The 14816-nt window shown below is 37.8% G+C and overlaps 3 protein-coding genes across 4 annotated transcripts; 1 reads left to right on the top strand and 2 right to left on the bottom strand.

The window, feature by feature from the left end:
- Window positions 1-17: 17 nt before the first annotated feature.
- LOC102617836 (pentatricopeptide repeat-containing protein At3g05340-like) lies at window positions 18-4536 on the top strand. The gene is given in 8 exon segments (XM_006471953.4): window positions 18-2124; window positions 2538-2743; window positions 2838-2918; window positions 3251-3288; window positions 3414-3493; window positions 3639-3722; window positions 3865-3973; window positions 4085-4536. Coding segments are annotated over 8 exon segments (2700 nt in total). The 5' UTR covers window positions 18-164; the 3' UTR covers window positions 4227-4536.
- A 602-nt stretch (window positions 4537-5138) lies between these two features.
- On the bottom strand, window positions 5139-11183 carry LOC102617359 (tyrosine-sulfated glycopeptide receptor 1). The gene has a single exon (XM_006471951.4). It carries the CDS (start codon window positions 8480-8482, stop codon window positions 5285-5287), a length of 3198 nt encoding a protein of 1065 aa, XP_006472014.2. The 5' UTR covers window positions 8483-11183; the 3' UTR covers window positions 5139-5284.
- A 185-nt stretch (window positions 11184-11368) lies between these two features.
- On the bottom strand, window positions 11369-14721 carry LOC102617056 (uncharacterized). Of its 2 annotated transcripts, none has more exons than XM_006471950.4 (9): window positions 14370-14721; window positions 14022-14109; window positions 13779-13892; window positions 13333-13415; window positions 13083-13197; window positions 12677-12768; window positions 12071-12136; window positions 11702-11795; window positions 11369-11598 (listed from the first exon to the last, which is right to left on the bottom strand). In XM_006471950.4, exons 1-9 carry the CDS (start codon window positions 14654-14656, stop codon window positions 11488-11490), a joined length of 1050 nt encoding a protein of 349 aa, XP_006472013.2. In that variant the 5' UTR covers window positions 14657-14721; the 3' UTR covers window positions 11369-11487. The 2 variants fall into 2 exon arrangements, with proteins under 2 accessions (XP_006472013.2, XP_052296354.1); XM_052440394.1 differs by having other exon boundaries at window positions 14022-14110; window positions 14323-14457.
- Window positions 14722-14816: the final 95 nt, after the last annotated feature.

The raw sequence follows: 14816 nt of genomic DNA, 5'->3' as shown, positions 1-14816 counted from the left end.
TGACTTAATTTCTTAAGTTATTAATAGCCCAAAACTTGTATTGGATGCAATGAACACCTAATTCACACGTGGGCAAACCTTAATGTGAAAATATAAAACCTCTGCGTTCTTGTTACTGCCTTCCCATTAACGAACGAAAAAATTCATCTCTATCATTTTCATGGATGAAATCCAAATGGGTCTTTCTAAAACTGAACTCCAATTTTCCTTTCTGCTCTTCTCTCGTATCTCCATTCATAACGAAAATCATACAAGACCCAACATCAAGCACTTCAAAGCTCGTGCTCGACAACTATGTAGACATAAGCCGCCTCTTATCTATCAGTGCAAAAGAAGGCCACTTCCATCTGGGTCCTTCTCTTCATGCCTCATTTATCAAAACCTTCGAGCCATTTGACAACCAAAATGTCTACAATGTACCTAATGCCACTGTAATTTGGAATTCCCTCTTGTCGTTTTATTTGAAATGTGATCAAATGAGAAATGCAGTTAAGTTGTTTGATGATATGCCTATGAGAGATACCGTGTCGTGGAATACGATGGTATCTGGGTTTTTGAGGAATGGAGAGTTTGATATGGGTTTTGGATTCTTTAAAAGATCGCTTGAATTGGGTTTTTATCAGTTGGATCAAGCGAGTTTTACTATAATTTTATCGGCTTGTGATAGATCAGAGCTCAGTCTTGTCAGTAAAATGATTCACTGTTTAGTGTATTTATGTGGGTATGAGGAGGAAGTAACAGTGGGTAATGCTTTGATCACTTCATATTTTAAATGTGGGAGTAGTAGTTCAGGGAGGAAGGTTTTTGGTGAGATGAGGGTAAGGAATGTTATCACTTGGACGGCTGTTATTTCTGGGCTAGTGCAAAATCAGTTATATGAGGAGGGTTTGAAATTGTTTGTGAAAATGCATTTGGGATTGATTAATCCGAATTCTTTGACATATCTGAGCTCAGTAATGGCCTGTTCCGGCTTGCAGGCATTATGCGAAGGGCGTCAAATTCATGGGATTTTATGGAAGTTGGCGTTGCAATCCGATTTGTGCATTGAGAGTGCACTAATGGACATGTACTCGAAATGTGGAAGTGTGGAAGATGCCTGGCAGATTTTTGAGTTTGCTGAAGAGCTTGATGGGGTTTCAATGACAGTAATTCTCGTGGGTTTTGCACAAAATGGATTTGAGGAAGAAGCAATGCAATTATTTGTTAAAATGGTAAAGGCGGGAATTGAGATTGATCCCAATATGGTTTCTGCTGTCCTTGGGGTATTTGGTGTTGATACTTCTTTGGGACTAGGAAAGCAAATCCACTCATTGATTATTAAAAGTGACTTCACCTCTAATCCCTTTGTCAACAATGGTCTCATCAATATGTACTCTAAGTGTGGAGATCTGGAGGATTCAATCAAAGTTTTCAGTCGAATGGCTCCAAGAAACTCAGTCTCATGGAACTCCATGATTGCAGCTTTTGCACGTCATGGGAATGGATTTAAAGCACTAGAGCTGTACGAAGAGATGAAATTGGAAGGTGTTGAGCCAACAGATGTTACGTTTCTTTCTTTGCTTCATGCGTGCAGTCATGTAGGCCTAGTTAACAAGGGCATGGAATTCCTGAAATCAATGACTGAAGTTCACAGAATCAGTCCCAGGGCAGAGCACTATGCCTGTGTAGTTGACATGGTAGGCCGGGCGGGACTTCTCATTGAAGCTAGAAGTTTCATTGAGCGAATGCCTGTGAAGCCCGATGTGCTGGTCTGGCAAGCCTTGCTTGGTGCTTGCAGCATTCATGGCGACTCTGAAATGGGAAAATATGCTGCTGAGAAGTTGTTTTTAGCACAACCTGATAGCCCAGCACCGTACATTTTGATGGCCAACATATATTCTTGTAGCGGTAGATGGAAAGAAAGAGCAAAGGCTATTAAAAGAATGAAAGAAATGGGGGTGGATAAAGAAACTGGTATTAGTTGGATTGAAATTGAAAAGCAAGTCCACAGTTTTGTTGTTGATGATAAAATGCATCCACAAGCTGATACGATTCATGGGGTTTTGGCAGAATTGCTGAGACTCATGATTGATGAAGGTTATGTACCAAATAAGAGATTTATTCTTCATTGATTGGATCAAGTTGAAGTAATAGACAATAGCTAGGTTAACAAACTCCCGTATGAAAATCGTGAATTTTAGTTTTATAAAGGTCAGGATCAACATTCCCTTTTTATCTTCCCTTTTTTTTTTTTATCAAACCTAACTTTCTCTCCATTTCTAAACTAACCTAGTAATGCAAGATTACATTGGCGTTTTATTATTTATTTCAACTTCAGTAAGTATCATTTTTAACCTCAGTTATTATTTACCTTAACCCCTTATGGAAAATCAGAATTTAGTATGTCACATGAACCAAAACGCACCGTTTCATGCTCGTTCTTTTAACAACCATCAGTTAGTTAAAGGGAAGCAAACAGCAGTAACCACCAGAACTCAAAGGAGGAGAGATGGAGTGTTCGTGTCTCCACGGTTCCTTCCTTCCAATTCTTCCATTTCATAAAACCGTTATAAGTCCCAACTGCCACAATTTTCCCTCCAATTCAACGACACGACGTCGTTTTCCGTCTAAATTCACCGTAAATTGCACTGAGAGAACCGGAGAGAACGCTTCCACTCCTCCTCCAACTTCCTCAGCTTACGCGATTCTCGGCGTCGAGCCAAGCTGCTCAGCCGCCGAGCTCAAAGCCGCTTTCCGAGCCAAAGTACAATTTTTTTTTCCTTTTAACTTAAATTAATTAAGTCCAGTATATAATTTGCGTTTTGACAAATATAATTCATATTTTGGTGTAAATGAAGGTGAAACAATACCATCCCGATGTGAATAGAGATGGAAGAGATTCTGATGCGCTTATTCGACGAGTAATTCAAGCTTATGAGGTAGCATTCATTTACAGAAAAAAAAAATTGAAGAATTTTATTATTGATTGAGTATATTTAGCACGATCAAAATGTTTTCAAAATATTGTTTCTAAAAGCAATTTTTAGAAAAGAAGATGATTTTTTGAGAAGGGTTTTTGAAAGCTTTTGATAGTATTTGTTAAACGTAGTTTTAAAAAAGCTAAAAAAAGGGGGGAAGAAAGGTATTTGGTAACGTTTTCGATACTAGTAAAATAGTTATTTCGAGGAAAAAGTTGTTGTTTTCATTTTTCTTTTTGAAAATGAAACCCAACAGCCACTGAGTCTTGTGTGTGTTTTAATTATATTTGCAGATACTAACCGAGTATAGCAGATTAGAGATCATTGAGAGGTGAACTTGCTGTCGACTGTTTTAATATATTTTTATTTTCGCTATTATTCTGTGGCTGATTCATTTTCGATATTTCATCAATGTTTCTATACATTGCTGATTGATGAGATGTATATGATATATAGGGAATGTATAGATCCTTTTGATTATCCAGAATGCGAAGCATTGGACGTCTTTGTTAATGAGGTTCTTTGTGTTGGCAAAGGTACTAAAATATCATTCTGTCTTTTCTTCATAGAACAAAATCCCATGCAGGGCTAGGTGCCAGTGTCAATAACACGAGCAATATTGACCATTAGAGCATTTCTGTTTATTTAAACTCTCATTGTATTTTTCTAAAATACGTGCAGGGTGCCCATATTCATGTGTAAAAACAGCCCCTAATGCCTTCAGTTATTCTTCTTCAACTGGAACAGCAAGGGCGATTTCACAAGGTCGGTTGGCTTCCTAGTGTATGAACTTGTGCCATTGAACATGGGAAGGCATAATATGCGTAAAAAAAATTCTTGTGAATGCAATGGAGAGTACATTAGTTTTATATTGAGTGTTGACTCATAGTTGCATTCATTTCAATAGGACATGGCCAAGATTACCGAGTCCAGCTTGCTGTCGGTCAGTGCCCAAGAAGTTGCATTCATTATGTTACACCTTCACAAAGAATTATTCTTGAGGAGTTACTTGAGAGGTAATCACCATCAAAATTTGCTTATTCAAACAAATTGAGCGTATCCTGTGGCTGCTATATTATAGTATATGTTATCTTGATTTTGGTGTATATGCTATCTTGATTTTCTAGTATCTTGGACGCACCTTATGATACTTCAGCCGAGGCAGAATTGCTGTATTCTCTAATTGTTAAAGCTAGGTTTGAGAACAATCGGTATCAAAAGCCAAAGAAGAAACCGAAAACTTCTTCTCAGCATGTTGATTGGTTCTGAAATCTGAAATATCCTGTGGTAATTTGCTGCTTCGAGCTTATGTTCAACAACTTCACATCTATCCTGCTGCCCTGTTGATATATCCTGTGGTATTCTGAAAGCTGAAGCAAATTTTGGGAGCGGAATTGGAGCTTTCATTTATGTTCTGGGTTCATGAGATAAAAGAGTCTTTAGATTACATCATAGGATGTACAGAATCACTAATACAACTGAGATTATGTTGTGAAAATTTTGTATTGCACATCAGAATGTATTATAAATAAATGATACAAACATACTTGATCAGAGCATAGCTTGAGGCTCAAAATAACCCCAAAATGAGTTACTTTGAAATTGCTTTCCCGTGCTCCTTTGTCATCTAGAAACGGCATCTGGGAACTCAAGAGCTAGGCCTGAAATAATGAGTGATGTAAGCAATAACAACAAAATGAAAAACAGAAAGAAGAACCGAAGAGGATAAATCAAAGCAAAACATGAAATAAGTATCCTCGCAGAAAAATTCTGTGTGAACATTTGTTCACAAATTTCACCTAATTAAAAAAACATCCACACAGTAATGCTATGTATTTGTTGAGTTCTTATAAGTGACACAAGCTTAGGAAATTTTAAGAATTAAAGAAAAAAAGGCTGAAAATATTCAATGGAAAAAGGAGAAAACAATAATCCAATGATACTGCCTTAAATGTTGCTTACAATTGCTGTGATTCCTCTGGTAGAAACAAACGAGGAACTTGCTTGACTTGATTCCGTATCAGAAGGCAAGCAGCTGAATTCAAACAAATTCCATTAACAATCGGTTATCCTTTCATCATTGAATAAAAAATGGAACAATTCAAGGCCAAAATTACTACCAAGAATTCTATTTGATAAAAGAAAGTTCATATCACTTTAAGAGAAATTATACAATACAAGTTTTCAAAAGTAAACACAATTTCATTTTATATAACTTCAAAACCGAATGTATAATACAAGTTTCATTTACATAAGAGGAATGAGGGGAAAATTTGCATTTAAAATCCATATATTTTGTGTACATAGGTTGTGTTGAAGGGCATTTTCTAGAAACCCTTGTTTTCATTTCTGCGGTTTGCTCCCACATTATTTAGCCATTCAACAACTTCCTTGACGGTTGGTCTCTTGAAAGGGTTTTGGCTGACACACATGCATGCCACATCTAGAACCTGCAGCATCTCTTCATCAAAGCCCTTTCCTCTCAAGATAGGATCAAAGACTTGGTCTTGTTTGCCCTCACTCCTCATTTTCAGCACCCAGCCAACCAATTCTCTTGACATCTTTGGCTTCAGTACATCCACAGGCCTTTTCCCAGTGAGCAACTCCAGCATAACCACCCCAAAGCTGTACATGTCTCCTCTCAAAGTAGCTACCCATGCCTGCCCATACTCTGGAGGAATGTAACCCAAGGTACCAACAAGCTCAGTTGTAACATGCGTTTGATAGGGAAGAATCAATCGCGACAACCCAAAATCTGCCAGATGCGCCTCAAACTGGTCGTCAAGAAGGATGTTGCTGGATTTGATGTCCCGATGCACTATGTGCGGCTCACATATCTGATGCATGTAAGCAAGCCCACAACTTGTACCTCTTGCAATTTTCAGTCTAGTTAGCCAATCTAATTGAGAGGCACCATCAGCTTTCTCATGCAACCAGTAATCCAGACTTCCATTCTCCATGTACGAATATATTAGTAGCCGAAAACCTTGATGCACACAGTAGCCTTGCAGGGAAACCAGGTTCTTGTGTTGAGCTGTGGACAGAGCCTCCACCTCTGCTTTAAATTCCCTCTCCATGAGACCCAAGTCTCCAGAGAGTTTCTTGATAGCCAGCGTGGTCCCATTTGCTAATGTTGCTTTATAAACCAAACCAAATCCCCCACAGCCAATGATGTTAGCTTGACTGAAATTGTCGGTAGCTTTCAAGAGTTCATATATGGTAAGGTCCTTGATTTCATTAGTATTGTTTGGGAACAACATGACTAGGCTGGCATCCTTGTCTGCCTCGGGAGAAACCCCAAAATTAGAGGTGCTAGAGATAGTATCCAATTCTATCTTATCAGGATCGCCTCCTGGAATGATCCTCCTTTTGGACAGAATCCATAATGCTAGCATACTGATAATTAAACCAGTACCAAAGCAGATACCAAGGACAAGTCCAATAACAAGTTTTGTGTTTGTCCTTTTATGAGGTGCTGTTGGATGGGTGGCTCCAGGTGAAATAGCACAAGGGCGCTGCACAGCTGAACCACACAACTCTGGGTTCCCTTCAAAGCTGAAGGAGGGGAAGGTGTCAAATTGACCTCCTGAAGGTACTGCTCCTTGGAGATTGTTGTGTGCTACGCTAAAAGAAGACAAGAAATGGAGACCTTTGAGTGATATGGGGATCTCTCCAACTAGATGGTTTCCTGAGAGATCTAATTTCTCCAAGTTAGAGAGATCTGATAATTCATCTGGAATGGTGCCTGAGAAATTGTTATTACTCAGGTCCAACACATGAAGAGACTTCAACTGGCCAATTTCAACAGGGATATTGCCACTGAGGCTGTTGTTTGCTAGGTATATTGCTGGCGGCAGGTTAGAGAGCTGATTGTACTGCTGATTTGTAGCATTGCTGGGCATCACAAATACAGGAAGTTCCAAATAACTTCGGTCCACTTCATCATTAGCTGCCTCTGAAACCAGTGCTGGCAATGCTGTAAGCTCCTTTGGAAATTCTCCTGACAGTAGGTTCTGTGAAAAATCTAAGTAGAAAAGCTTTGTTAGATTGCCCAACCAACTAGGAATTGAACCTGTAATTCTATTAATAGACAGGTCCAAGACCTCAACATTTTTGAGTTTAGCCAGCCAGTTGGGCACTTGACCAGTGAAATTGCAACCACCTAATGCCAAAACCTGAAGATTTTGAAATCCATTAGAGTCTACTGTGTTTTCATCCTGTGGTATTGGTTCATTTTCAAAACTCCTGGACAAGGTGAGTGCAGCAAGCTTCTTGCATCCCATTAGAATCCTTATTGCCCCAGTTATATTTGTTAGGCGGTTATAAGAAAGTGAAAGGAAAGACAGGGACTGCAGAGCAAGTATATCAGGCGAAATCTCCCCTTCAAGTTGGTTACTTGCTAGTCTAACAGCAGTCAGCGACTTGCATGAATAAAGACTCAGAGGTAATTTGCCCGTGAAGTTATTGTTTCCAAGATCAAGAGTACTAAGCCTGATGAGCGCAGAGAAATTAAAATCTGAAAGATGTCCTTCCAAGTTGTTGACACGCAAGTTTAACAGTGTGAGTTTCGTGCAATTCATGAGAGATGGAGGCAGAGAACCAGTGAGGTTATTGATATGAAGTTGAAGATTTTCCAAGTTGGCCAGCTTACCAATATCCAAGGGGATGGACCCTTTGAATCGATTGGAATAAAGCTCAAGTACTTGAAGGTTAGTAAGATGAACAATGGAATCACTGATGGTTCCAGACAGATTATTGACAGCTAAAGAAAGTTGCTTCAATGAGGCAATGCTGTAAATTTCATCGGGAACAGTACCTGAAAGATTGTTGAAACCAGCCCGAAGAGTCTCCAACTGGGAACACTGGCCTAATCCAGGAGGAATTTGATAACTGAAGTCATTGTAAGAAAAATCCAACAGCTTGACACTGGAAGAACTGAAGCATATATGCGAAGGGATCGTGCCCGTAAAGCTGTTGTTGCTTATGTTGAAGCTGGTCAGGTTCCAAGCTGTAAATGGGATATCACCCCGGAAATGATTGCTGGACAAGTTCAAAAACTTGATATTAATACTAGTATTGAGATTGGATATTGGCAATTCACCGGAGAGATGGTTGTAGCTGAGATCAAGAAACTGGAGGTTGTCGAGAGAGGTGAAGAATTGGGAAGGGATGGGACCGGAGAGAAAATTATGTGAAAGATCAAGATGAGAGAGACTTGTGAGGTTTGCTAAAGATGGAGACAGAGTGGCAATTAGGCCTCTAGAGGGTAATCGAAGATGTGTGACTCGACCATCAGTATAATCACAATCAACTCCATCCCATAAACAGCAGTCAACAGATGCAGACCAATTCAACGATACAAATGAGATATTGTTGTAGAAAGACAACAGAGCGTGGCTATCTTTCAGGTTGCAAGCTGCTGCAGCAGTCCAGCAAGGAGAACAGAGTAAGAATGGAAATACAACACCAACAATAACAATAACAACATAGCCCAATCCCGGTTGTTTTTCCACCATCATCATCATGTTAGGAAGAGGAATAACAACAGATGGAGAGATGAAAAGGGAAGACAAGTCCAAGGTACATTTTCCAGTAAACCCCTCATTGACTCAACCACGGGGAGGATATAGAGAGAGATAGAGTGCGTGTTTGAGTGACGTTGAGTTGTTGATATTATAATGGCCAGTAAATATATATAAAAAGGGGTAGTGGTATTATTATTATATATGATCATCACCCACCATTATTATGAAAAATAAGAATTTTCATGAGCGTTTACTTTTGAAGGGGCGGCTGGTAGTGGCTGGTGGTGGTGGACTTTTTTCTAAGATGATGATTGATAGATGACCAAAGGGAACCAAACGTGTTGATAGCTACTGTGGTTGAAAATATTCCCCATTAAAAAAAAAAAAAATTTGGTAACACAACCTGAAGTTTCATTTATGGACAAATAGAGTAAAAAATTTATTAGTTAATGGATTGAGCAAGCAATCCAATAAAATTTCTATATTCCAATAATAAGCAATACCCAGATGAGAACTATATACAAAGAGCTTATATGTAATGCAATGAGGAAAAAAAAGGAAAAAAAGATGCCTGTCATCTTCTTCTTGAATTGACTGTTCTTGTGCTTCAAAAGAAGGTTTTTTTTTTTTTTTTTGGTGGGCTCTACAAAGTTGTCACCTTGGAATTTGTCAAACTTGGCATGAGTTCTTGTGCTAGAGCAAGCTGCTTTTTTTTTTTTTTTTTTTTTGAATTTGAGAAATTTCCATCGGACCCATCACAGATTGAGCGTGAAAAGGATAAGGGGATAAGGGGAAATGAGTGATAAATGTTGAAGCTGTATATTACTTTGGCGTTAATGGAGAATTTGCTTGCCGTAGAAACAGCCAAACTTGGTACTTAAGAAGGAGCACAAAAGTTGGCTACCAACAGCTAGATTGCTTGAATTTAATAACTTTTTATTAGTCTTGAATAAGATTTCAATGTTATTAATGCACTCGTGTTATCAATGCACTCGTGTCAACTTACTTAGATGCGGTCAAATGTTTAATGCAGTTAAGCTGTTTGATGATATGCCTATACGAAATATATTGGAGGGGCGTTTTTGAGGAATTGTATAAAGGTTTGCCTGAATTAGGTTTCTATCGATTAGATCAGGCAAGTTTTACCATAGTTGAATTAGCGTGTGATAGACCAAAGCTAGTTTTGTCAATATAATGTTGCGTGGTTTTTAAGTGGGTATGATCATGTAGAAACAGTGGGTAATGCATTGTGAACATCACATTTCAAACGTTACTTTAAAATTTGGTAGGGTTCAATCACGATGCTTGAACGGAAGTCACCGATTTTGTTGCATAGAATAAAATCGCACCTGCATGAATTTGCTCAGTCCTCACCACATAAAGAGTAGCTCACCGGCAAATTATCACTGGTCACCAGTCCCCTGCTTCAGAGTCTTTTTTGCTGTTGTAAGTTGTAACCAACTATAACTAACTATGCAAAGTGGATCCATTAAACTATCGGCTCATCAGTCTATGTCAGCGTCATCTTAACATGTATGTGCAAACGTGATTATTGGGATGTGGAAGTTAGGGGCTCAATCCGACATAGACATGTATGTGCAAACGTGCAAGATGCTTCGAGCATTTTTGAGTTTGCTGAAGAGCTTGATGGGCCTTCCTCGGCTGTAATTCGCGCGGGACTTGCACAAGATGAGTTTTGAGGAAGAATTTAGAAAATGCCTGGAGTGAGAATTGAGATTGATCCCAGAATGGTTTCGTTATTGGGGTATTTGGCGGGGATACTTTAAATTCACACAGTGAGCTCGTACTGTTGAACACATAAAGCATAGAGAACTAAAGCATCAAGGAAACGAAATGAGGCATGAAAAAGGGGGGAAAATTGTTTTACAAAAGCATCATATATCCATATCCTATAGGAAACTGTTTTTAATGATAATAGACAGATGTAGTGAAAGTGTACAGATGATCTGCAAAATATGGGAGCAGATGGGATGGCAATTGTACCCGCAAACCTGTCCAAACCCACCCGCCAAAACCCGCCCGTTGCGGGTAATTTTACCCGTTGCGGGCGGGTTTAGTATTATAAATTAAAACCCGCACATGGATGTGGGTGGGTTTGGTATTAACCTTATATCCGGTGGATACCCGCATGGATATCCACCAAACCCGTAATATTTTTAATTTAAATCTAAAAATATATAAAGAAAATAATTTCATTAATTAAATTACCAAATAGCTAAAGGCTCAAAGTTGTGTATGTGTGTATGTGTCCTATATCCTATTCTAAAGTCATAATCTAAAGAAAACTAAAGGCATTTTCCTTCGAATTAGTATTTGAAAATATTAATCTTAATTATTATTATAGGCATTGTGTTGGATGGGTGCTTATGGTGGTGAATGAAATGAATATCTTCTCTTGGAGCTTGTTTTAAATGATAATATGAAATGTAATTATTATTTTTAGATACTAGTTTGTGTTTTTTAAATGGATTTGTGTAATTTATACTTAAATTTGAGAATTTGTGTTGAATTGATGTGGAAATTTTAATTTTTCATTTACATTATTTAAATAAAAAATTGAGTATGTTATATGGAATTTGAGGTCATTATTATAAATTTATATATTAAACATTTGTGATTTTAAATACGGAAACCCGCAAAAAATCCGCCGGATATCATTGTGGGTTTGGTAATTGTTAAAACCCGTTGCGGGTGAGTTTTTGTAAAAAAATTAAAACCCGCTGCAGGTTGCGGGTGGGTTTGGTAATTTAAATTTTGTGCGAATTTGAGTTTGGTAATGGCAAACCCGCTGCGGACGGTGCCCATTGCCATCCCAAGATGTGGTGCTTTCTTTTTATCTTTCTGGGTTCAAAATAGATTTGAGAGTTGAGAGTCTTAAGATAACATTGGATGTGCGGGATCCTTAATAAATGTTGCAACAGACTTGATCAGAGCCATAGCTTGAGGAATAGAACTAACCCAATTATGTATACATTAAAGAAGAGTTACTTTGAAATTGCTTTCATGAATCGATTTAGTGATGAGAAAATACTTGCCGCTTGACTGAACAAAGATGGACCCTCATCTGACTTTCCTTCTACCTCTCCAAATATTATCTGCCAAAGGAAAAAGAAAATGGAAAAGAAAACATTGAAGGTAATCGTAGTCTATAAAGTCATCTGGAGTGAAAAGTTCAGAAAAAGTTTCTTTGTATCTGACCTCAAGATCATCAGCATTCGGACGGCTAACTAATTCTTTGGCTAGCAGATACCTATTCGGTCTATCTTTATCATCATAAAACACCTTCCATAATCTGTTGTTTATCAGAAAAGATAGAATGAGCGGCAGAGGTATAAACAAAGACCAAACTAAATCACGTAAAACAAGGCAGAAAACTTTTTAACTGGCCGGCCTAAAGCAGGCAACCCAACCTGAGCTGATATATTGTGGCAAAGATAAGTGAACATGTAATGCTGATTTGGTTAAAAAATCTCACATTGCCAACTGGGATTAATTTGGGACATTCATCTACCACATGCGTGTATGTTGACATGATAGAATTCTGATAAAAGGTAAAATGACAGTTACCCCGGATAACATCTGAACACGGCACCAGATGGAAGAGGTCTCATAGAGTAAACTGGAGTGAAAGTGCTGCACATAAACCAGGATAAGATTTAGTTACTGCAGCATGATTAATTGCTGAAAAATTATTGACAATAAGATCAAAAGAAAAATGTGTTTAAACATGAATGTAGAATCTCAATTAGTGTTATCACATGAGGGCAGTAAATATCAAAATTATGAAATGCAGCTGTATCTAAAACCAATTCCAGGTGTCAAAAGATTTGAGTATAGCTGAAGCAAGGATATTAAAATTAAAAGTTGGATGCAAAGAAAGGACAAAATTAGCAATAGAATATTTGTAATTAGATGAGACATCAATTGAAGACCATTGGACAAAATGTTGTCTGAGTCTGCACTCAAGCCCAAATGCTTCTATTTGAAGATCTAAGGACAGAGTGAGCCAAAAGAGCACTAAATGTAAATAGCTTAAGAAATTTATCTAACCAACTTATCAACGAGGAAAAGGTTTCGTATAATTTAACATAAAATTAAGGCTTCATACAAGTAGAATCAGACACATAGTAAAATGCATGAACACATCAAAATGTCAAATGATGAAAATTTTACCTCAAAAAGTACCGCCTCAAATTGCGAACATTAATACCAACTCCAACATCCTCGCTAATAAGACGTGGGTTCCACATGATAAGAGGCCTTGGCTAGCATTATACAAGGAAAAACTATGAGAAAGCTTGTACTCCTAACTGGATATGTACAAGAGAGAGAGATATTCTATTGGAGGCTATATACCATTTACGTGATGCAAACTTGCCCTATAAAGATAAATGTAAGTAGAATTATAATGATAGGATGATATTTCCAATTTGAAAAAAGAAATTTGGGAATAATTTTCTCTTCAATCTCTGAAAGCTGCTTTATTTTGTCATAAGGATAATGAAAACGGATCGCTTATATCAGAAATGTGTGTGTGATAAGCACTGCTGCTTAAAGAAAAGAAAGTTAAGATTCATACTGGATCATCTGAGAGATCTGATGAAATTTTTTCTACATATCCCAACATCTGATAGTCTGGAACGACCATAACAATAATCTCATCTTCTTTCTCCACAGGTTTTCGATCGCTTAAGCTGCATGGTGTGACACAAGAATCATACATCAATTTCTTCATGGAGTTCAATATATTAGAGTGAGCTAAAATGATATATCACTCAGAAATTACGAAATATTGTATAGTGATTTATCATCAATATGGGGGAAATTACCTGGAGAATCCAAAAGCAGCATCCTTCCACCGATATTTTAGAAGTGCAGCAGCACCAGCGTCCGGAAATATGGCTTTTACTCTCTGAAAATCAAAGTTTAAAAAGCAGCAATTAAGCTTGCATATCAAATGTGCAAAAACTAAGTTACAATATTAAGAGAGAAAGTGAAGGCCTTGAGTCCTCATATAACATATATGTTTCCTGGTACATGTTACTGAATGGAGGTAGTTATGGTGGTAATATTAAGTATAGAAGCAAGGTTTCTACTTTGCATTAACTAAAAGATCACACTTCTTACATTTCTCAGCTTTGGTTACAGGCATTTCAAGCTTCATAGCAAAAGTTAAGTTTGATCATTATTGGGACTTTCTCACATTTTACCACCAAATAAGAGTTGATACCCTTAAACTAAATTTGTTTAACTTGAAGCAACACTTCCAACTAACCTGAGATCCTGTTTCCTCAATAAGAGTATCCACGAAAAGCCTCGACAATTCCCAGAGTTCAGCCTGTGCACCTTCATCATCTAGAAACTGCAGCTGGGGAATCAAGAGCTCGACCTGCAATCAAGAACTTAAAAGCAATCAAGAGGTCACTCTGGACAGGTTAAAAATGATTTTTTTTTTTCAATGATGCTCAATGGAAAAAGGAGAAAAGACGTCCAATAATACTTCTTAATTGTGACTCACAATTGCTCTCATTCCTCCTGCAGAAACAAACAAGGAGCTTGCTTGACTTGATTGCCTGACAGCACCTTCCAAATCAGAAGGCAAGCAGCTGAAACATAGAATGAATAACATCAACAGTCAAATCTCATCTCACAATTCAATAAAAAATGAAGCATTTCAAGCCTAAATTACTACCATGATTCTGAGTGTATCAGTTCAACTTAATAGTCCTCCTTAGTATTCATTTATGACCATATGGAGAGAGAGTTGATTAGTTATAGATTGAGTAACAAAAACCCAAATGCCAAAAAGAAGCAATAGCCAAATAAAAACGCTATCCATAGAGCTCATATGATAAGAAGAAGAAACCTGTCATCTTCTTCTTGTTGTTCTTCTTGAAGTGCTTGTTCCTGTGTCTCAACAGGAGATGTATTTGGGGTCTCCTCAAGATTGTCACCTTGGAATTTGTCAAACTTGGCATAAGTTCTTGAGCTAGACCAAGGTGCTTTCTTTAGTGATGAAATATTGGTGGACCCATCGAAGATAGTGTGAGAAAAAGATAAGGCAAAATGAGCGGTTGAGGTTGAGGCTGAATTGCTTGGTGTTAATGGAGAGTTGCTGTAGAAACAGCAGCTTGCTATTGAAGAAGAAGCCATAAAAGCTAACCACCAATTGCCGGACACCTTGAACTGGATAGCTTTTATAGTTTTGTATTAAGATTGTAATATTTTTGCAAACAAATGAATAATTGACATATGTGACTTCTAATAGCATCGCCATCAGATAATTCATTAGACTGAAAAATATGTCACATTA

This window comes from Citrus sinensis, chromosome 5 (genome assembly GCF_022201045.2).
Source record: "Citrus sinensis cultivar Valencia sweet orange chromosome 5, DVS_A1.0, whole genome shotgun sequence".
NCBI classification, from domain to species: Eukaryota; Viridiplantae; Streptophyta; class Magnoliopsida; order Sapindales; family Rutaceae; genus Citrus; species Citrus sinensis.
Note: the sequence above shows the minus strand (reverse complement) of the source record. Positions and strands in the feature narration are given on the sequence as shown.